Below are 20,441 nucleotides of genomic sequence, written 5' to 3'. Positions count from 1 at the left end.
TGGCAGCATGTGCTTCCCCACACCACAGTCTTGGCTCACTTGGCTTTCTGAGGGCTGCTGCACAGCACAGAGGGCTGCAGACCCACAAGGCTGCAGGGGAGGGGTTTCAGGCTGGTCTCTGAGGAGCCCCCAGGGACCGTGGCCACTGTATATCCAGAAATGCACACGCAGATTTCCCTGGAGGGCCCTGGTGAGGCCGCGTAGTGGTGGGCGAGGGGGGACCTTGGCGGGGGGCGGGGGGAAGCGGTCCGGGTGGCCAGCATTGCCCTGGGCAGAAGCCAAGGCTAAGGTGGGGGGTAGTGTCCCAGCCCCTCTTCCTCAGGGCCTGTCCGCACCTATGCAGAAGAGGCCTGGGGTGGATGGGTGGGGGCTGGGCGTGGAGACCTGCCAGCTCCATCTGTCCTGATGCCTCCTGTGGCCCCCCAGCGTCAGGGCTGCTCTGAGTTGGCTGAGCCTCAGTCCAGGCCTGGGTCATGGCCCTCCCCACCCCACGCACACCAGGCCAGGGGCAGTCAGTGAAGAGGCAGGAAGGTCCAGACAGCTCCACCCCTGGCCAGAGTGCCAGCCCCCGCAGGCAAGAGGGCTTGCTGGGCAGAACTTGGTTGGCGAGGGTGAGGACTGCTGTGGTCACAGGCCTCCCGAAGGACAGGGACCGCAGAACCTAGAGGGTGGAGAGGGCTGGGAGCCGGTCTGGAGTGGGGCTAGGGGCTGAGGGTGCACACAGGGCCTGCTTAGGGACAGGAAGGACAGCTGCTCACCCTCAAGCTTCCTGCTGGCTATTTAAAGACTCCCTTTTAGTCTAGAATAGTGGCCTTCCCACAGTTTTGGTATTAAAATGTCCTTTTGTGACTGGACCTTGTCTTTTCCTTTTTTGATAAAAAGTTGGCAATCTCGTCAGACCCTGGTAATTTTGGGGTCCTCTGCAGTGAAGGGGAGGTTGGCCGTGATGTGGATTGTGGTTCAAGGCCCAAGGGAAGATTTTGGGCAGGAACAAGGCCTGGCTGCTTGAGGGTGGGAGAAGGCAGAGACCGATAGAACTAAGTCAGGCTGGGGGAGTTTGTCAGGATGTGGCGGGCAGATCCCGGGTGGGGGAAGCAGAGGAGGAGGGGATGCCTGCCTGGGGACAGGAGGAAGCTGACCAGCTGCAAGGATGGGGCAGGTCTGGGTGGAAGGCGGGCCCCAGGGAGGGGTGACCCAGGGTGGGGGCAAGGGTGAGGGCTTGGGGAATGCTTCTGTCTCCTGCTCAGCACATCCAGTCTTAGGAGGGCAGTGGAGGCATGCTCCAAGGTCTGGCCCTGCAGAGGGTTCGCCACCTCTTCTCAAGCCCAGGGGACCCCAGGAGCACTGGGGCCAGGACTTGGGGCCTGGGATGCCAGAAGTGGGGCCAGCTCTGTCCCAGAAACCAGAACCCCCAGAAAGAAGTCTCGGCCCACCCACCTCCCAGCCCTGAAGGACCAGGTGGGGTCCTAGGTGCAGCGTCCCGAGGTGCTGCTGGAGGCCAGGGATGTGCTGGGAGGGCCATCTCCAGGTCCCGGTTTACCGTGCGACGTTGAGGGCCTGAGACCCCTGGGAAAGGGTCAAAGTCCAGCAGCCCCCACCCCTGAAAGTCGCAGGGGAGCGACTGGTCTGCTTCCAGTCTGGGGGTGAGGGTCTGGTGCCCACCCATCTCAATACTGGCAGGGACCCTCATCTCATGTTCCTCTGGCCGGGCAACAGTGCACCCATAATGCCCTCCCCTAGCGCCAGGCCCTGGGCTCCCTTCAGACCTGCGGGGTTCCTGTGGGGGTGCTCGTGCTTCCTGGACGGCGGCATGGTGGGCAGGGTGCTGCCCTGGCTGAACCTGGGTCTGAACTGGGGTGCCTGAACCTGCCAGACTATGCTGTGGCCGCTGGGCCGGGGAGACATGGGGGGCGCGCGGGAAGCGCAGACCCAGCCCCTCCCCTCCCGTTCTCTTCTGCCCTCCCCTCCCCCCGTTCCCCCTCCCCCTCCCCCTCCTTCTCCCCCTCCGCTTTCCCTCTCCCTCTCTCCCCTTCTCCTGTTCTCCCCGCCCTCCCCTCCTCTCCCTCGTCGGGGGCGGGGCCGGCAGCTCCCGCGCGCTCCGGCCCCTCCTCGGCCACACAAAGGCCCCGTCTCCATGGCAGCAGCGCGGGCCGGAGCGCAGCGCCGAGCGCGGCCCGGGCGCCATCGAGCCTTGGCGGCGGACGTGCAGGTACCGAGCTCGGGGGACTGGGCTGCGGGGACGTCTCGCTGGGCGGGGGGGGGGCTTCGCCGTCAGCGCCGCTCCGCCCGGGCCTGCCGCGCTCGGGCCCGGGGACCTGAGGTGGCTGCGGCTCCGCGGAGGGCTCCCGGGGCCTGGGCCCCGTCCGTCGGTCCATCCGGCGAGGCCCGGGCCGCTCCCGCCCCACGCCCTTCCCGGTGGGGACTCGGGGGACGGGCCCGGCCGGCGGGGGCTGCGCGTCCCTCCGGAGCCGCGTCGGATCGCTTCTCCGCGCCTGCCTCTCACTCTTCAGCCGCCGAGCTCCGTGCGCCGAGCGGAGATGGTCCCGCGGTGCGGGTGCTCTGGGCCGGCCCCAGGCTCAGCGGCACAGGAGCCTGGCTTTGCCCGAGCTCCCGGGGGCCGTCCCCGCACCCCCTGGGGCCTGCTTGGCGCGGGGGGACCAGGGCGGAGAGCACCCGCACCTGGCGAGACCCCACGGCCTGGGCCTCCTCGCGGTTCCCAGGGTGGCGTCTGGGTGGACACCCCGAGACACAGCAAGTCTTAGAAGCAGGGGCGCGGGCCCTGCCTGTCCCCTGCTGACCCTGCCCCTCGGCACCCTGCTCCTGCAGGAAGCCCCTGCCCTGCCAGCGCCCCTGGTCGGGCTATTCGGCAGATCTGGGGAGCCCGCCTCCCCCTGTCATCTGGGGGTCTCAGAGCCCCGGAGCCCTGGAGCTTCCTGCCAGGCCCTTGATTTCTCTTCCCGAAGCTCCCTGGGAAAGGAAGAAAGAGGTCTGTCTGCCCACTCTGGGCTGTGGCAGAGTCAGGACAGGGCGTGAGGGTGGGCCCCAAACGCGGCAGATCTCGGGGGCCTGGAGGGCTCCCTGGGCCCCACCTTCCCTGGACCCCCTCACCCCCCACCCCACTTAATGTTTGACTTCGGCCCCTGCTTGGAGGCTCCGCGCAGCCTGTGAGGCTTTAAAGTTGAGCTTCCTCAGGAGCCCTTTGCGGGTGGGAGAGCGAGGCTGCCGGGAAGTGGGGGCTGTCAGCCTGCCCCATGCCCAGATGACCCTGGCACGGAGCAGCTGAACAGCTGGTGGGAGGAGCCCTCCCTTTCCTGCCCAGAGGTGAGGGTCCCCCGGAGGGCAGGGCCAGCGGGCATATTTTTGTGGCGAGTCAGCTTTTTGCGTGTTGCATAGAAATCCTCGGAGCCGACTGAGAAGCAGGCAGGTGGGCCTGGCACATCTGAGTCCTCCCACGGTACCTATGGGGGGCCCACCTCTGTCCCGGGGGGTCTGGGAGGCCTGAGGTCTGGCCAGGGGTTCCTTGCCCCAGTAGAGGAGGGAAGTTACTGAGAAAAACAAGGGTTTGGAATGTGAGTCCCCCTCCCCCACCGGCTGCCTGCCAAGAAAGAATTATTTTGGATTATCCAGCCGTGTCCAGCCACCCGAAGCGGGAGGCTGCAGCGTGGGAGAGGGATCCACTTCCGGGCCGTGGGTTGAGGGCCCCAGGAGGACGACAGGCAAGTCCGGGCAGCTCTGCCACTTTCTACTGCAGCTGCCCAGACTGGGCGGGGAGAAGATGCGTCACCTTTGGGTTGGAGAAAGCCCCAAGGTTGGCCCCAGCAGGCCCCTCTGGGGGAGACCATGGGACAGGAGGAGCTCTGGGCCCACCCAGGGACCCCCTCGCCCCGAGAAGCCTCAACGGTGGTCTGAAGAGCCTCTGAGGTACCCTCCAGGCCCAAGTTCAGGGACACATCCTGTGCCAGTGACCTGTGCATGCCAGGGAGGAGCAGGCAGGAGCGAGGCTAGGCTGCTAGGGAGGGCACTGGGGTCTCCCTCAGGGGGCCCTCCTGCCCAAACTGACTCCCTGTTGAGCTCCTGACTAATGGACCAGCCTCTCTCCAAGCCCCTCCAACAGCTAGTCCTCACCTACGACCCCCCTTGGATATGGCGCCTGTGAGCCCGTTCTGCAGGTGGGGAGACTGAGGCCAGAGATAGGTCTGTGTGAAGAGTCATCTGCGATGCTGTGTGCCCAGGGCTGTGGTTGCCTGGCGCTCTGGGTCCATCCATGCTGTGTGTGCACCCGGGGCGTGTGCCCAGCAGCCTGCATGGGGACCACATCGGGGAGGTGGAGCCGGCAGCTGGCCCCAAGTGCAGAAAGCCCAGGGGCTTGGCCCCGGCCCAGGGAAGTGGAGCAGAAGAGATTGGATTGGAAGGTGGTGAGGAGGGCCCATATGGCACAGTCCTCCTCCCAGCCCAGCACTGCTCACCGTGCTCACCATGTCCTGCCCCCTGCCTCACCCTGTGCCAGCCACAACTGATGGTCCCCCTGGGACGTGGGCATGGGCAGGGGTGCACTGGCTGGGAGAGGCCGTGTCTTCCGGCCCCTCATATTGTGCCTTCTCTGAGCTAGGCAGGCACTTGGATGCCAGGCCTCTGCCACGAGGGCTGCCTTCCCCTGAGCTGGGATTTCTCACTCAGCTCATGCCTCCGTCCCTCTGGCTGCAGCCTGGCCGCCCTCCTTGGAAGTTGGCGGGGAACCTCCTGTGCCCAGAGCCCGCCTTGGACACGGTTTGGGGATGAGGTAGTGAGCTGCTCAGAACTCACCCAGTGGCCAGCAAGGGGCCCCCCAACCTTGACCTCCCTTCTGTGAGGCAGATCCAGGTTCTCTGGGGGTGGGAGATTCAGTGAAGCTGGGGCTGGCCAGAGCCCCTCCCTCCCTCAGGGGTAGTGGCTGTTTGTGTTTGGGGCGGGGCTGTGGGTGGGGTGGGGCTGGGTCTCTGACTAATTACAGGATGGGGAGGGTGGGTCAGAGCCTTGGCTGGTGGGGGGTGCTCGGGCTGTGGGGCCCCGGGGAGGCAGCTGCCCTAGCTTCCCTCTTTCTGGGCTACACGAGGTTCCTCCACCTTCTTCCTTTCTGTGGTTTCACATCCCTTGACACAGGGCCTGCTTCTTCCCATACCCCTGGATTGTAAGGACCCCCGCCTCTCTCTGCCAACCAGGGAAGGACCCTGCACTGTTCTGGGCTCCCCCAGCCACAGGTGTGGCCTCAAGCCAGGCCCTGACACAGCGGCCCTCCTAGCTCAGAAGCCTTCTCTCTGAAGACCAGGCGTGTGAAGGGATTGGATGGGCCCCTCCCATCTGGCCCTGAACACTGGCACCCCGCCCCCCCAGTGGATCCGCCCTGCCCTGTGAAATTCATGAACCTGTGACAGTGACTGGCCCCAGGCCCAGTGGTGCCGGGGATGGTGGGGCAGGCTGCCCCTGGTGGTACTGCAGGTCTGCCCCACCCCGTGGGGATGTCTGTGTCTGGGGAGGAGCCTGGGGGCTGGCCTGGCCTTGGAGCTGGGGGTTCTGTTTCGCACAGTCTTGCCTCTGCAGCGCAGATCCTGGAGCCCTTCACACCCAGAGGCCAGCCCACACCGCGGCCCCGCTATGGTTGGTGGCCTTCCCTGGGGGTGGCCCCCGAGGCCACACCTGAGCTGCCTCATGTCCCAGGCTAGGTGAGGGAGGAGACTGCCCTGGGCTGGGATCAGGGCGCTTGGGGGCAGGTCCGGCTCTCTTCCTCAGCCCCTTAAGTTCTCCTGGCTTCTGAAAGCCAATAGTTCCTCATTTCGGTGCCGGCTGAGTCCCGGCCCAGGCCTGGGGCAGGAGAGGGAGGTTCAGCCCCCAGCTCTGTCAGCAGGGTCCCAGCAGCAGCAGCAGCAGGGGCAGGGACTGGGCTCCTGGGGATAGGGCCCTCGGCCCCTCTGGCACAGCTGGTCAGCAGCTTCCATGGGGGACCCTGGGTGGAGCCACAGTGTCCAGCACCGATCTCTGGGCCTGATGCTGCCCCAGCTGAGTCCCGCAGCAAGCGCAAGAAAGAGGAAAAGTGCTTGGTGTCCACCTCTGAGAAGGCCTCCCGTGTGAACACGGCCCCCCTGAGGGGCCAGGCAAGAGCGTCTGCTCCCGTGGCTGGGATGGTTCCTGCCCACGAGCCCTGTGCAGGGCTGCGGCTCTTCCCAGTGACCTCCTGCTCTGGTCTGGGGTCCCAGAGCCAGCATGCCACCTGCTCAGAGACAGATTGGGCCACCTGTCAGATTGGCAGCTGGGGGCACTGTCCGCTCCTTCCAGGCAGCTTTGAGGGCTTCTCAGAGGAGGAACCCCCCTGCCCTGCTGGTCTGAAGTGGGGTGCTGAAGGCCGAGGCAGTTTCCAGGGGGCTATGCCTCAGGCTGCGTGGGTGGCCGTGGGAGGAGCGTGCTCTGTGATTGTCACTGCACCTGCCTGGGGTCCATGCTTCGTCCTCACCTGGGGTCTGGTTTTGAACCTAGGTGAGTTCTGGGGCTCTGAGGACAGGCCAGAAGCAGGAGTGTGGGGGGTCTCTCCTGGGGGAAGCAAGGGAGGCCTGGGCCTGTGTGACTCAGACGTGGTAGGGTGGCACGGGGGCCACAGCTTGGTGGGATGGCGGGGGCTTGAGGGTAATCCAAGTCTTTCAGGGACCCAGCCATGGAGAGTGGGGTTTGAGGACCAGCAGGAGGTGAGGACTCTGGATCCCAGCCCTGCCAGGTGTGTTTTCAGAGCTGGGGCCTGCTTTGGAGGAGATGGAGGGCACAGAACACTGCTGAGCCGGGGCCCTGGGCCTCCTTCCCACCAGCGAGGGGGAGAAGCTATTTTAAGTGGAGCCAGCAGTTGACAGGGGCAAGGGGCAGGTGGTGAGAGGGAGGTGCTCCAGCATGGCCCCCCCACTCCCTCTCAGCCTCAGAGATTGGCCAGGGGAGCTGAGGGGCTTGGCCTCCCCACTCCCATCTTGGCACCCAGCCTGATCTGGTGACCACCCTGAGGAACCTCAGGAGAAAAGGATGTTAGGGAGGAGGGCAGGAAGGCGGGGTGCCCCAGGCAGGCCGCCCAGGCCCAGCAAAGCTCGCTGGAGGGTCCCCCAGTTCCGCATCTAGACCTGGGGCACAGTGGCTCTTGACCAGGCCCTGGAGGGTTCGAAGTCCTCAGCTCCACCATGAACAGAGCAAGCTCCCACGTGGGGCAAGGGGCTGGACCTGGCCTCCAGGGGCACCCACCTCCCCACACAGCTCCAGCCACGGGCATCACCTCCCACTCACTGTCCTGCCCCCACTCTGAGATGGGCATTTCCTCATTGGGAAATCCCGGTCCCTCTGGCCTCCCAAAGCCCTGAGTGTTTGCCCCTGCGGGGCCCAGCCCACATCCTGGGCTGCCTCACCCTTGGCCTGGACCCAGGTCCTGCCCAACACCCTATGCCTCACCAGCCCCCAGCTCATCCTGGGCAGACACAGCCCCTCTCCCCTGCTGAGACGGCCCTGCCCCCGCTCCCCTCCCCCATGCCACCCCCAACTCATCCTGGGCAGACACAGCCCCTCTCCTCTGCTGAGACGGCTTTGCCCCCACCCCCCTCCTCCCATGCCACACATGGCCCCTCCCTCGGGGCTCCAGGCAACGCTGGGCTCTGAGAGCCCCACTGCCCCTCTCAGCCCAAGTGCCCCAGCCTGAGGCATCTCTCCCAGGCTCTTTGTACTGGGGACGAGTTCTGGGTGTTGGGGTGAGACTCTGTAGGCAGGGCTTTTCCAGCAGAACCCAGCCGTGTGTGTCTGCACATGTGTGGTCATGTGTGCAAGTGGTGTCTGGCACACAGGCTTGGCGCAGCGCCCCAAGCTAATTGTGGGGTTCAGCGGTGATGGGCGAGGCGGGGCTGGGGTGACCGCTGAGGCGCTGACAGGCTGACGGGGAGATTACAGGCCTTGCTTACTGCTCACTGGCTGGGGCCTCACCCGTCCACCCCCCAACGCCCACCCCGGGGGTGAGAAGGGGGCTGTGGGTGGGGGCTGGTCCTGAGCCAGCTGCATCCAGGCAGGACCTGGTCTCTGAGCAGCCGGCTGCTGCGGGGTTGAGCTGGAAAGGGGGAGATGCATGGGGGCCACTCAGAGGAGAGCCTGCAGGTGGGGCTGGGCACCGGTGGGCCGGGAGGCCTCCTTTCAGGAGAGACTCCGAGTGACTGAGCCCCAGAATCCCACGAGAGTCCCTCCGTAGCCGCCTGCTGTCTGACCGCATGTCCTGTCCTGATGAGCTGGTGGTTCCTGCAGTGGCCACCGGCCTCATGTGTGTGCCCGGAGCGCCTGGCAGTGCCCGCCCCTCCCGCGGGAGGTCCTCAGGAAGCACGGAGACATCGGTGGGTTCGTTGCACAGCCCAGCTTTCTGACCCGAAGGACTGCTGTGTAGCAAGAGGGGGCTGCAGCTGTGCCCAGGCTGGACAGGATGGGGGCTGGGACCCCAAAAGGGGTGGTTGAGGAGAGAGGTGGTTCTGCAGTCCTGGTCATGTGGGGACAGGCCGCCATAGCCAGCTGGATCCCACCTTCTGTCTGAGGGCTGGGGAGGACCATCCTTCAGATGTGCCAGTGGGCCGTGGCCAGAGAGGAGGCTGAAGGCCTCACAACTGGGATGGGAGGGCAGCCTGGGGCCCCAGTCTAGGGACCCACCATATACAGGGGCTGCACTTGGTGCAGAGGTGGAGAGGGGGCTGGGGTAGGCCCCTTGGGCATGGCCAGGTGAGCTCAGGGGGTGCCTGAGGGCCAGGGCAAGATACAGAGGCCCTGGGTACCAGGTGGCCTGGGTGCATCAGGAGGTGTGGACCAGTGGGGGCTGTGACTGACTCGGCTGGAGCAGGTGACAGGAGGACCTGGGGCTTCATGGGGCACCCCCAGGATCCTGGGCTGGTGGCCCCATCGCTGCCACCAGCCAGGGTGACTTTTCCTGCTGGGACCCAGAGCCCAGACTGCAGGGGAGGCTGGCCCCAAAGTAGGAGCCCCGCCCTGGAACCAGGCTGGTAGAGAAGGGGTGCGACGGCCTCCACCTGGGAGGGGTCCTCAGCCGAGAGTCCAGCGGGGATCGCTGTAGACGCTGACGCGAGGCTCAGGCCTTGACGTCAGTCTGTCCCTGGAGTCCCGCCCCGCCCCACCCCAGCTCCTGGGTCGGATTGTGCCGGGAGCGCTCGGCCTTTGACCCGGGTGAGTCTGGCCTTGACCCTGGGTCCAGAGTCCTGCGGGAGGCTGCTCCGGGCAGGGTCGTGCATGATTGGCAGCTGGGCCGGGAGGGGCCGAGCCCTGAGACCGACCCGGGGCACGGGCGGAGCCACCATCGGCGGGGCGGAGCCGCTCCCCGAGCCCCTTCCCCGGCCCGGAGGACTTAGGTAATGGCCGGCTGTGCGATCCGATGTGCCTGACGCCAGGTGAGCGCCCCGCGGGGACGACGTCTCCTGCGCTCGTGTGACTGTCGCCGCCGCCGGCATTGTTACTCGGGTCAGGCTCCCACCCGCCCGCGCGTCCTGGGTCCCCGGCCTGGTGAGGTTTGTCCCACAGGCGGCCACGTGCTCCCTCCAGGTGCGCGGGGCCGAGGGGCGGACGGGGCGCCGGAGTCCCCGGGAGGGCGCGGGAGGTGGCCGTGGAGCTTGGGCTCGCGGGGGGCAGTGGGCGGCGCCGAGGAGGCCCGGGCCTAGTCCCCGCGCTTCCTGGCCCCGGGCGCGCTTTGCCCCTGGCTCCCGGGCAACCGTTCTGTGCCCTCCGGGGAGTCTGGCGGCGCCGGCGCCGGAGGAGGGGCTGTGCCACCTGGGTCGGCCTGGGAGGAATAGTCCAGGGCGCTCCACACAGGCCAGGGTGCCCGCCTTCGGCTCTGGCCGGGTACCGGGCTCGCAGACCCACCCAGGAGGCGCCGCTCCCCGCCGCGCTGGCTCCGGGGGGCCGCCCCCCGCCTCCTGGGCTGAACTCTGACCCGGGTCACCGGCGGGTGGGGCTGGGTGGCGGGGCCGCTGGTCTCTCCCTCGCCGGGTCTCCCGCGCGCTCTCGAACCAGTCCCTCCCCGCGTCTACCCACGGGCGCGGTGCTGCGGGGAGGGGCGGCTGGGGTCCTTGCCGACCCCCCACCCCCCGCCCCGCGGCGCCCCCCTCGCGCTTGTTTTGAAAACAGCGGAGGCTGGGATTCGCCGGCGCGTCTGTTTTGTTTCCTCTGATTTGTTTAGCGCTCTGGGCTAATTGCAGATTTGCGTGTGTCGCTAGCTTTGGCCCGGCCCCCTGGCTGCTGGCTGCGGGGCCTCCCTGGCTTCTCTGTGACGCCTGTCGCCCCGTTCCGGGACAGCCACTCTCAGACGCGCCTTGGCCTGTGCTTGGGGCAGCCAATCGCTCACTTTGTCCGAGGCTGCTTCCCCCGCCCCCGCACTGGGCCCTCCTCTCCCCGCCCCGTGCAGGGCCTGTGTCCATCCCAATCCTTTGAGCCCTGGAGGGCCGCACAGCCCTAGGACCCCTGCCTGCTCCACCGCCCATGTCCTAGGTGCTCATGCCACCCCCTCCCGTCCTCCCAGGCCTAGGCCTGAGCTGTCCTAGTTCTCCATGGCTGCTGCTGCCTGGATCCCCATCTTGGCCCCTGCTGGGCCGCTGCTCATGCACCTCCTCTGCCCGCTCCTCTGGCCCCTGCCCTCTCTGGTTTCCGTGCCAGAGCCCACAGCCTGGTCTGGCCAAGAGCAGCCCCCAAGCTGGGCCTGTCCTCCCACTGGGCCTGACTGCTTTGTGCTGGTTTGATTTTAGCATTAAGAATGATTCAGTCTGGCTGAGTGTGGTGGCTCACGCCTGTAATTCCAGCACTTCGGGAGGCCAAAGCGGGTGGATTGCCTGAGCTCCGGAGTTCGGGACCAGTCTGGGCAACATGGTGAAGCCCCATCTCTACTGAAATACAAAAAATTACCTGGGCGTGGTGGCATGCACCTGTAGTCCCAGCTACTCGGGAGGCTGAGGCAGGAGAATCGCTTCAACCCGGGAGGCGGAGGTTGCAGTGATCCAAGATCATGCCCCTGCACTCCAGCCCGGGTGACAGAGTGAGACCTGTCTCAAAAAAAAGAAAAGAAAAGAATGGCTCAGTCTGTTTGCTTGAAAATACTGAAAGGCAGAGAACCCCCAATTTTAGTCCCCTCTGGAACCATCTCACAGTGCGGCCAAGACTTGGGGCGGTCTCAGAACCAAGGCTGGCAGGAGCTGGGGGACCTGGCAGCCCCTACTCTTGGCCTCATCTGGAGTAGGGCTCTGTCCTTCCCCCTGAGATGCCTCTTGTTTACCTTTACCTGGTGGGAGGGGCGGGGACCAGACTCAGCCTGTGCAAGGGGCCTGGGGGCTGCTGGTCAGAAAAAAAAAAGGGACCCGAGGAGGGGGCCACAGGTGCCAGCCAGCAAGTAGCTCCTGCTGCCTCCCAGGCTGTCTAGGTTGTAGGGGGGAAGCCCAGCATCCCTGTGCTGCCCTTGGCCCGCATCGGAGTTCTGGTTGGGAGAGGAGACCCTTCTGCTCTGTTGGCCTGCAGGTGACCTGCAGGGGCAGGTGTTCTTTTGGGCTCCTGCCCCTGCATGTCACCACCGCTTCCCGGCTCACTGAGCTTGGAACAGCAGGTGCCCAGTGACCAGATGCAGTGTTTGGACTTGTTGGGGCAGGGTTGGGGGGCAGCTGGGGCCTGTCGGTGAGGACCATAGACCACAGAGCAAGGCCAGTGCCTCAGGGGCTGGGTTAGGGCGGGTGTCTCGGGGTCTAAAGGATGGACAGGGGCTTTCCAGGGAGCACAGTGAACACAGACGTGGGAATGTTGTGAGGCAGTGTTCTCTGAGTGGTGGGCACAGCTGTAAAGACTTCCACACCCATTCAACCTCAAGGCAGCCCTCTGAGGTGGGCGCCATAATGACCCCCAGATTACATATAGAGAAACTGAGGCACAGAGCAGCTTTCTGAATGGCCCGCATGAGCCAGCTAGAATGTGACAGAGCTGGGGTGTGAACTCACTGGTCTGGCTCTGGAGTTCAGGCCTCGAGGTCCCTGCGTGCAGCAGCGTCAGGTGTGACCTCAGCCACCTAAGGAAGAAACTCCTTTTTCTGGGATAGCTAAGCGGGAATCCTGTGAGCAGGAGATGGAGCCTGGCTCAGTGTTGAGGGCAAGATGGATGGAGGTGGGAGAAGCCAGAGGCCGGGCAGAGGAGGTAGACTTGGGCCAGGAAGGGCCCCAGGCTGAGAGTGGAGGGATCCTGGTGTTATTCTGTGGGAGGGGACATCCATGGCCGTCCTCCACTGTGAGGGCCAGGGAAGAGGACGGCAGGAAGCCCCCTCCAGGAGAGTGGAGTATAGGCCCTGCCTCTGGCTTCCTGAGTGGATCGATCACTCAGGGGAGGTTGTTCGAGGGTGTGCGGGGTGGGCGGGGAGGAGGCCAGCCTCCCCTGACCTTGGCTGCTCCCGCCCCCACGCCTGGGGGTGTGCTGCAGGGAGAAGTTTGGGGGCTGCAGGAGGCTGAGGGGGTGGGCACAGGGGCACACAGGCCGATGTGGCATCCCTTCAAGGTGGCAGGTCTGGGGGCACCGTGCCACCGCCATGGCTGCCACCTCCGTCAGGAGTTGCAATCTCCAGTCCCTGCGGGTCCCGGCTTTCTCAGGAGACCTGGTGCTGCCCTGTGCTTTGGCTTCTGAGTTTGCCAGAGGAGCAGCCTTTCGCCCTTTTCACGAAAGTGCTGTTGAGTCTCAGGTCGAAAGGAGACTCTCTGCCCCCCAAACCTCACCCTCTCCCCAGCCCTTTGGCCGGGTTAACCCTTACCTGTGCAGCAGGGTAGCCCAGTCCATGCACAGCTGTGGCGCTCACCTCCCTTCCCGCCGCCCCCCGCTGGTATCACCGCATGTGCAATCCTGGGTCCCGCTGCACAGGGCACATGAGGATCCTGGTGGGGTGGGAGGAGAGTGGGGCCTGGCCCTGCGGGAGGAGGCGCTTTGCTGGCACCCAACCTGGCCAGGCTGGAGTGGACCCTGGGGCCTGAGCAGGATTCAGTAGCTGAACCTTGGTTGTAGGGGTGGCTATTGAGGGCCTGGAGAGTCACATCCTGAGGCAGAGTGGAGCCTACCTTCTTTTCTTTCTTTCTTTTCTTTTCCTTTTCCTTTTTTTTTTTTTTTTTTTTTTTGAGACAGAGTCTTGCTCTTTCCCCAGGCTGGAGTGCAATGGTGTGATCTCAGCTCACTGCAACCTCAGGTGATCCGCCCGCCTCAGCCTCCCAAAGTGCTGGGATTACAGGCGTGAGCCACCGCGCCTGGCTCAGCTTCTTATTTAGACAAGCAATATGTAAATATAGTCTTAAACTTGTGTTTTGCTTTAATCTTAGAGTCAAGGTCTCGCTCTGTTGCCCACAATCACAGTTCACTGCAGGCTAGACCTCCGGGGCTCAAGCTACCCTGCCTCAGCCTCCTCAGTACCTGGGACTTCACCAGGTTGCACCAGGCTGCACCACCACACGCGGCCAGTTCATGGTCTAGTTCAAGTTCCTTGAACTTTTTTGTTGTGGGGTGTGTGTGTGTGTATTTTTTGAGACAGTCTCACTCTGGCCTGGGCTGGACTGCAGTGGCCTCCTCCTTGCTCCCAAAATTCACCACTATTTTCTTTTCTTTTCTTTCCTTTTTTTGAGACGGAGTCTCACTCTGTTGCCCAGGCTGGAGCCCAGTGGCAGGATCTCTGTTCACAGCAACCTCCGTCTCCTGGGTTCAAGCGATTATCTTGCCTCAGCCTCCTGAGTAGTTGGGATTACAGGCACGTGCCACTATGCCTGGCTAATTTTTGTATTTTTAGTAGAGATGGGGTTTCACCACGTTGGTCAGGCTGGTCTCGAACTCCTGACCTCGTGATCCACCCGCCTCAGCTCAGGCTGGTCTCGAACTCCTGACCTCGTGATCCACCCGCCTCAGCCTCCCAAAGTGCTGGGATTACAGATGTGAGCCACTGCACCCAGCCTTAGCCGGCCACTATTTTAAATTTGGGTTGAGGGCTTCTGGAGCCTCTCAGAGATGGATGGGGCCAAATACTGCACCCAGACTTGCCCATCAGAGTCAGCACAGACGCACATGCATCTACCATGTAGTCTTCCACAGTATCCTCTGGTGGGATGCTGGGTGGCTGCCAAATTTTCACTAAAGCCAACCATGCCGAGAAGCACCCTGGGTCTGTGCCTTCCTGTGGGTATAGTCGGTGTTTATCCAGAGCTAGAAGATACAATAGCAAGTGAAGATACAATAGCAAGTGAAGATACAATAGCAAGCATTGCTGAATGCTACACTGTAACACTCTGAGGCTTTTTGTGAATGAATTCATTTAGTCCTTATAAACCCCTGGGGGTAGCTCACTATTCTGTCTCCATTCCACAGATGGAGAATGAGGCATAGAGAAGTTAAGTAACTTGCCCAAGGCCACACAGCTAGTAAGTGAAATTTCAGGACCATGGGTGTGCATATTTTTCAGAAAGCAAGTGTTTTTTTGAGACGAAGTCAGGCTGGAGTGTAGTGGCGCCATCTCCGCTCACTGCAAGTTCCGCCCCCCGAGTTCATGCCATTCTCCTGCCTCAGCCTCCCGAGTAGCTGGGACTACAGGCGCCCGCCACCAGGCCCAGCTAATTTTTTTTTTGTATTTTTAGTAGAGACGGGGTTTCACTGTGTTCACCAGGATGGTCTCGATCTCCTGACCTCATGATCCTCCCGCCTCAGCCTCCCAAAGTACTGGGATTACAGGCGTGAGCCACCACACCCGGCCTCAGAAAGCAACTTTTATTTTAAGCAAAGTAATAGCCATACCTAGTTTAAACAGGCAGAAAGCGCCTGACAGAGGGGAGTGCCAGGAGCCCTGGAGGTGTCTGAGGAAGGAGTTGTGCAGGGACCAGAGGGAAGGCAAAGGCCAGATGGGGTCCTGTGGGATGTTTCTTCCCCCAACCCCCGCCAGCATGGGACAGAGTTAGGGGCTCCACAGCAGACCGGGCTCCTCTTGTGACCGGCGTCTCTCTTTTGCCTCCTAGAGAATCTCGATGCTGGCCTGGAGCAGAAACTGAGCTGGACCACTGAAGCCTCGGTGAGGGGGCTGCACCCCACCTGGGAAAGGCAGTGGGTGGCTGGGGCTATGTGGACAGGGAGGCTGGAGGTATCTAGAACTGCCATGTGGTGTCTGCGAGGCTCTGTCCAGCCAGGTTTCAACCATACCTGTCACTCTGCCACCCCTCCCATGGCCTGGCCTGGATGGAAGTGGGGAGCCCACAGAGCCGCTGTGAGGCCCCCATGGTTCTCTGAGGCCAAGCTTTTGCTCAGGTGGAGTGGTCTGCAGTGAGACTGCAGCACTGGGTTCTGGGACATTAGGGCTGGGAATCTGAGCATTGGGGGTGTGGTGAGGGGGGCGGTGCCTATGCAGAAGCTTTCTGGGCCAGAGTTGGTGTGGCCTCTTGAAAGTGTCCCTCTGAGCTTCAGCCAGGAGGAAGGCACCAGAGGGCCTGAGGAAATCCCCGCCAGCCCCGTAAGTGGGGGTCCCAGGAGGGCTTCAAAACAGGAAGTGCCTGCTGCCCGCCCTCCCTCCCGTTCCAGGAACACAGGCAGCAGGAAGCATAGCTGGCTGTGCCTGGCGCCTCCTGCACCGCCGGAGCTTTGCTGCTGGTCCGGTGGGTTGCCCTTTGCTCCTGGGCCTGGGCAGGCAGGTCACCTGAGGCCTTGTTTGTCCAGGAACCAGAAGGCAGCTGCCACCTGTAGGGTGTCACCCCAGCCACGCCTGCCACCCTGGAAAGCCTGGGCCGGCAGGACCCTGGGAGTCAGGCTTTCCCTGGTGGCACACGGTAGTGTTTATTGAGCACTTAGGGTGTGCCAGCCCCCGGCAGGGACAGGAGAGCCTTCTTCCTGTACCAGGGCCCCTACAGCCCTGGCGGGTGGGTGAGTGGCTTCCCTGGGTGGAAGTTGGTGGGGACGGATGAGGGGTGGCTGGCGGGGGCCCAGAGCCATTGCTTTTCCTGGGGCTAGGGGTGCCACAGGGTTCACCAGGCTGCCCCACCACGGTCAGCCAGATCCGAGGGGACCGTGGGCCCCGACCCCGCGCCGCCCCCGCGCTCCCCTCCCGGCTGCGGGTGCATTCCATTCATTCCCGGGAGCTGCGCCGGGCCGAGGCTGCCGCCACCACTGCCGCCGAGCTGGGCCGGGCCGGGTGAGCGGGGCCGGGAGGGGAGGGCAGCAGGCCTGGGCGTGGGGCTGAGGGGCCTGGATGTTGCCTGCCCCCGCTGGCGCCACTGGGTGCACTTAGAAGGCGGGGGCCTGCGGGACCTGCCCCCGGGTGGCCGTGGGTAGGGGAGGGGCGCGGCGGGGGTTGGGGAGCCTTTGGGCAGGCGCTGCTCCTCCCTGGTAGGGCCATGGGCTGTGGCTGTAGCCTATGGGCCTCTCCTGGAGGCCTGGGACTCCTGTGCCCTCCTCTCCTCTCCCCTGGACAGGCCACTGAGCCACAGCAGGGGACCCTGGCTGAGCTGGGCATAGAACCCCCTCCCCCAGGATCACGCCCAGAGGTTCCCGTGGGCTTGTAGAATCTTCGTGTCCCTCACTAAAGCCAGCATCTTCTCCTGGCTGATCACCCCTATCCTGGCGAAGCCTGGGGTCCCATGGCCCTGCCCAGCCTCTCTGCCGCCAAGCAGCCAGGAACTCCCTAGCCTGTGGGTGGTCACCTCTCCCAGTGGCTGCTGTGCTCGTGGGCACCTGGGGGCTCCAGGGGTTGGGCAGGGGGCTTCAGGGGCTGGGCAGCAGCTGAGCACTGAACCCCCAGTGCAGGGAGGGGGTTCTGTGCCGGGCAGGAGCTGCCTGTCTGATGGGCGCACCCCCAGGGAGCAGGAAGGCCAGTGCAGCCCTGTCTCACTCATGCGGGCCCTGGGGTGGCTCAGATGTTGTCAGTCGGTTGTGTCTTGGTTGTACCTCAAGAGATTTCAGGAAGCTTGCGGGCAGTCAGAACAGGGGGTTGCCACGGGCAGGTGGAGGGCGGCTGTGCCAGTAAATGCAGCTTCACCCAAAGCCGAGGCTCGGGAGAAACACTCCCCCTGGCTACAGAGCAGCAGAGCGGACTCCCTGCCCTCCTGGGAGGACAGAGACCAGGGGGTTGGAGCAGCAGAGCGTCCTGTCCCCTCCTGGGAGGCCAGAGGCCGGGGGGTTGGGGGGTGTCAAAAGGGTGGAGAAACACAGTGGTCAGTGGCCAAGCTGCTCCCACTGCATGTCAGAATCCCAGCCCCACCCATGCCCGCGGTGTGGCCTTGGGCAAATTCTGCTCCGTGCCTCAGTTTCTTCACCTGAGAAATGGGTCACAGGCTATCGTGGTCAGCCTGGCCGTCAGAGACACAGGGATGTGGAAACATTTGCATTTTGTGGCTTGTTTTTTCTACACTTAAAACTTTTTTTTTTTTTTTTGAGACAGAGTCTCGCTCTGTTGCCCAGGCGGGAGTGCAGTGGTGCGATCTTGGCTTGCTGTAAGCTCCGCCTCCCAGGTTCACGTGATTCTCCTGCCTCAGCCTCTGGAGTAGCTGAGACTACAGGCGGGTGCCAGCATGCTCGGCTAATTTATTTGTGTTTTTAGTAGAGACGGGGTTTCACCACGTTGGCCAGGCTGGTCTCGAACTCCTGACCTTGTGGTCTGCCTACCTCGGCCTCCCAAAGTGCTGGGATTACAGGCGTGAGCCACTGGGACTGGCAAAACTTTCAAACAGGTGGTGAGAAAGAGGATTGCGTTTCGAGGGGATGAGACATATGCAGGGAAGTGACACTTGCGGTGGCCTGAGAGGGTGTGGCAGTCTCTGGAGGCACGGGGTGGGCCTGCACAGGGAGGTGGGAGAGGCCAGGGCTTCCATCCCTCGTGACCCTCTGCCATTGAGTCTGGACACCCTTGGCACCTGCCATGGCAGGGCTGCCCTAGACACCTGGGAGCCCCCTGTACTGGTGCCCTCAGGGAAGATGACGGTGGGCCCAGTAGTGGGGGTGGTTGGGAGCATGAGGAGGGGGCACTGGCAGGGGAGGCTGATGTAGGGATCACTGGCCAGAATGGAGCAGGGTCCCTAGCGTGAGAGGGATGGACCACCCTGAGGAAGAGCTCAGAGGCAGAAGGGCCCTGTCTGCCACTTGTGTCTGAGCCCCCAAGATGCACTTGAGTCTGGTAGGGAGAGAAAGAGGGAGGACCACGCATGTCCTGCATCCACCTGTGGGGCCTTGGATCGTCCTCCTGTTGGGAGACCCTTAGCTCAGCCTGGTCCTCAGCAGCGCACCCGTCAAACCACACATCCCCCTCATCCACCCAGACCCAGGCACAGACCCCACACCGAGACATGCTCAGTTACACACACACATATGGACACACCCTGTCCAGCCTGCAGACGTGGGGGCCTCCGCCTCTGAGACCTGGTGGATTTGGAGTTGCTCATGACTCTCCAGGTCCCCTTCTTGCCTCCCCTGTGCCCACATCAGAGGCTGTGCCCTGGGGACGGCATGGGCCAAGCGAGGGGTGGGTGGGTGATTCTTCAAGGCTTTGCCCTGGGCGTGGCATGGGCCGAGCGAGGAGCTGTGGATGATTGCTGGCTTCCACTGTTTCACCAGGGCAGGGGGCCTGGAGGTGGTCAGGGAGACTCTGGGGAGTCAGGCCGCCTGGGGGCTCTGGTGGGCAGTTGTAAACAGCATGTGCACCTGCTGGGCTATGCACAGTGCACCCCTCGCTCTCACCTGAGCCTCTGGTTTCCCGTGTCCTTCACCTCTGCCCCACATGTGAGCTGCCTGTTCCAACGTCCAGGGGTCTGCCTGTCAGCCTGAGCCTGTGCGCTGGGGCCAGTGCGTCCTGACCACCTGGAGCTCCTTGGGGTCACAGGTCAGGGGGCATGTATGTGAGCACCTGACAGCCTTTCTGGGGGCATCGACTCCTTGCCTTGGGGATAGGCCTGCTGGTGTTTTGAGCACCTCCGGGAGGGATCCTGTAGCAGTGCGTTGGCCCCAGTGGTCGGTTAGGGTGGACTTGAGGAGGGCTGAGAAGTGGTCTCCAGCAAGACCTCGAGGGTGGCGGGGGTGTGAAGCAGGAAGGGGCGGAGCTCCAGGTTCCTCAGTTCGTGGAGTGGCATGACCCTCTCTCCCATGTTCTGACGTTTGGGGCAGGGACTGGAGAGGGATTTGATCGGGGGTCCTCTGGGTTGGGGCTCCCCTGACCCTTCTCTCTTCCCACAGGGTGCCGGGGGCAATGGCACTGCAGCTCTGGGCCCTGACCCTGCTGGGCCTGCTGGGCGCAGGTGCCAGCCTGAGGCCCCGCAAGCTGGACTTCTTCCGCAGCGAGAAAGAGCTGAACCACCTGGCTGTGGATGAGGCCTCAGGTGTGGTGTACCTGGGGGCGGTGAATGCCCTCTACCAGCTGGATGCAAAGCTGCAGCTGGAGCAGCAGGTGGCCACGGGCCCGGCCCTGGACAACAAGAAGTGCACGCCGCCCATCGAGGCCAGCCAGTGCCATGAGGCTGAGATGACCGACAATGTCAACCAGCTGCTGCTGCTCGACCCTCCCAGGAAGCGCCTGGTGGAGTGCGGCAGCCTCTTCAAGGGCATCTGCGCCCTGCGCGCCCTGAGCAACATCTCCCTCCGCCTGTTCTACGAGGACGGCAGCGGGGAGAAGTCTTTCGTGGCCAGCAATGATGAGGGCGTGGCCACGGTGGGGCTGGTGAGCTCCACGGGCCCCGGTGGTGACCGCGTGCTGTTTGTGGGCAAAGGCAACGGGCCGCACGACAACGGCATCATCGTGAGCACCCGGCTGCTGGACCGGACCGACAGCAGGGAGGCCTTTGAGGCCTACACGGACCACGCCACCTACAAGGCCGGCTACCTGTCCACCAACACACAGCAGTTCGTGGCGGCCTTCGAGGACGGCCCCTACGTCTTCTTTGTCTTCAACCAGCAGGACAAGCACCCGGCCCGGAACCGCACGCTGCTGGCGCGCATGTGCAGAGAAGACCCCAACTACTACTCCTACCTGGAGATGGACCTGCAGTGCCGGGACCCCGACGTCCATGCCGCTGCCTTTGGCACCTGCCTGGCCGCCTCCGTGGCTGCACCTGGCTCTGGCAGGGTGCTATATGCTGTCTTCAGCAGAGACAGCCGGAGCAGTGGGGGGCCCGGTGCCGGCCTCTGCCTGTTCCCGCTGGACGAGGTGCACGCCAAGATGGAGGCCAACCGCAACGCCTGCTACACAGGCACCTCGGAGGCATCCCGTGACATCTTCTACAAGCCCTTCCACGGCGAGATCCTGTGCGGCGGCCACGCGCTGGTATGGACCTCAGTGTGTTCTTGCGGGGCCCAGACTGCAGGCGTCCGTGTGCGGGTTTGCGTGTCCCGGCCTGCTGGGGAGGGTGCATGTGAGCAGTGTGGCCGTGGTTCTCGCCGGCGTGGGCGCTCGC

The 20,441-nt window shown here is 63.8% G+C and overlaps 1 protein-coding gene across 5 annotated transcripts in view; it reads left to right on the top strand.

Moving 5' to 3' along the window:
* The first annotated feature begins 2,090 nt into the window (after positions 1–2,090).
* Positions 2,091–20,441, top strand: part of PLXNB2 (plexin B2) — a 31,130-nt gene continuing 12,779 nt past the window's right edge. For 2 of the 5 annotated variants that reach the window (XM_032138244.2, XM_032138247.2), the window contains exons 1-3: positions 2,091–2,209; positions 15,036–15,088; positions 19,228–20,311. In XM_032138244.2, coding sequence (XP_031994135.1) covers positions 19,241–20,311 — 1,071 coding nt within the window. In that variant the 5' untranslated portion in view covers positions 2,091–2,209; positions 15,036–15,088; positions 19,228–19,240. Of the gene's footprint in view, positions 2,210–9,368; positions 9,429–13,213; positions 13,232–15,035; positions 15,089–19,227; positions 20,312–20,441 lie in introns of those variants that run through there. The other 3 variants (XM_032138245.2, XM_058431505.1, XM_032138246.2) reach the window with 3 other exon arrangements.

This window comes from Hylobates moloch, unplaced genomic scaffold, assembly GCF_009828535.3.
Source record: "Hylobates moloch isolate HMO894 unplaced genomic scaffold, HMol_V3 SCAFFOLD_19, whole genome shotgun sequence".
Lineage (NCBI taxonomy): Eukaryota > Metazoa > Chordata > Mammalia > Primates > Hylobatidae > Hylobates > Hylobates moloch.
Note: the sequence above shows the minus strand (reverse complement) of the source record. Positions and strands in the feature narration are given on the sequence as shown.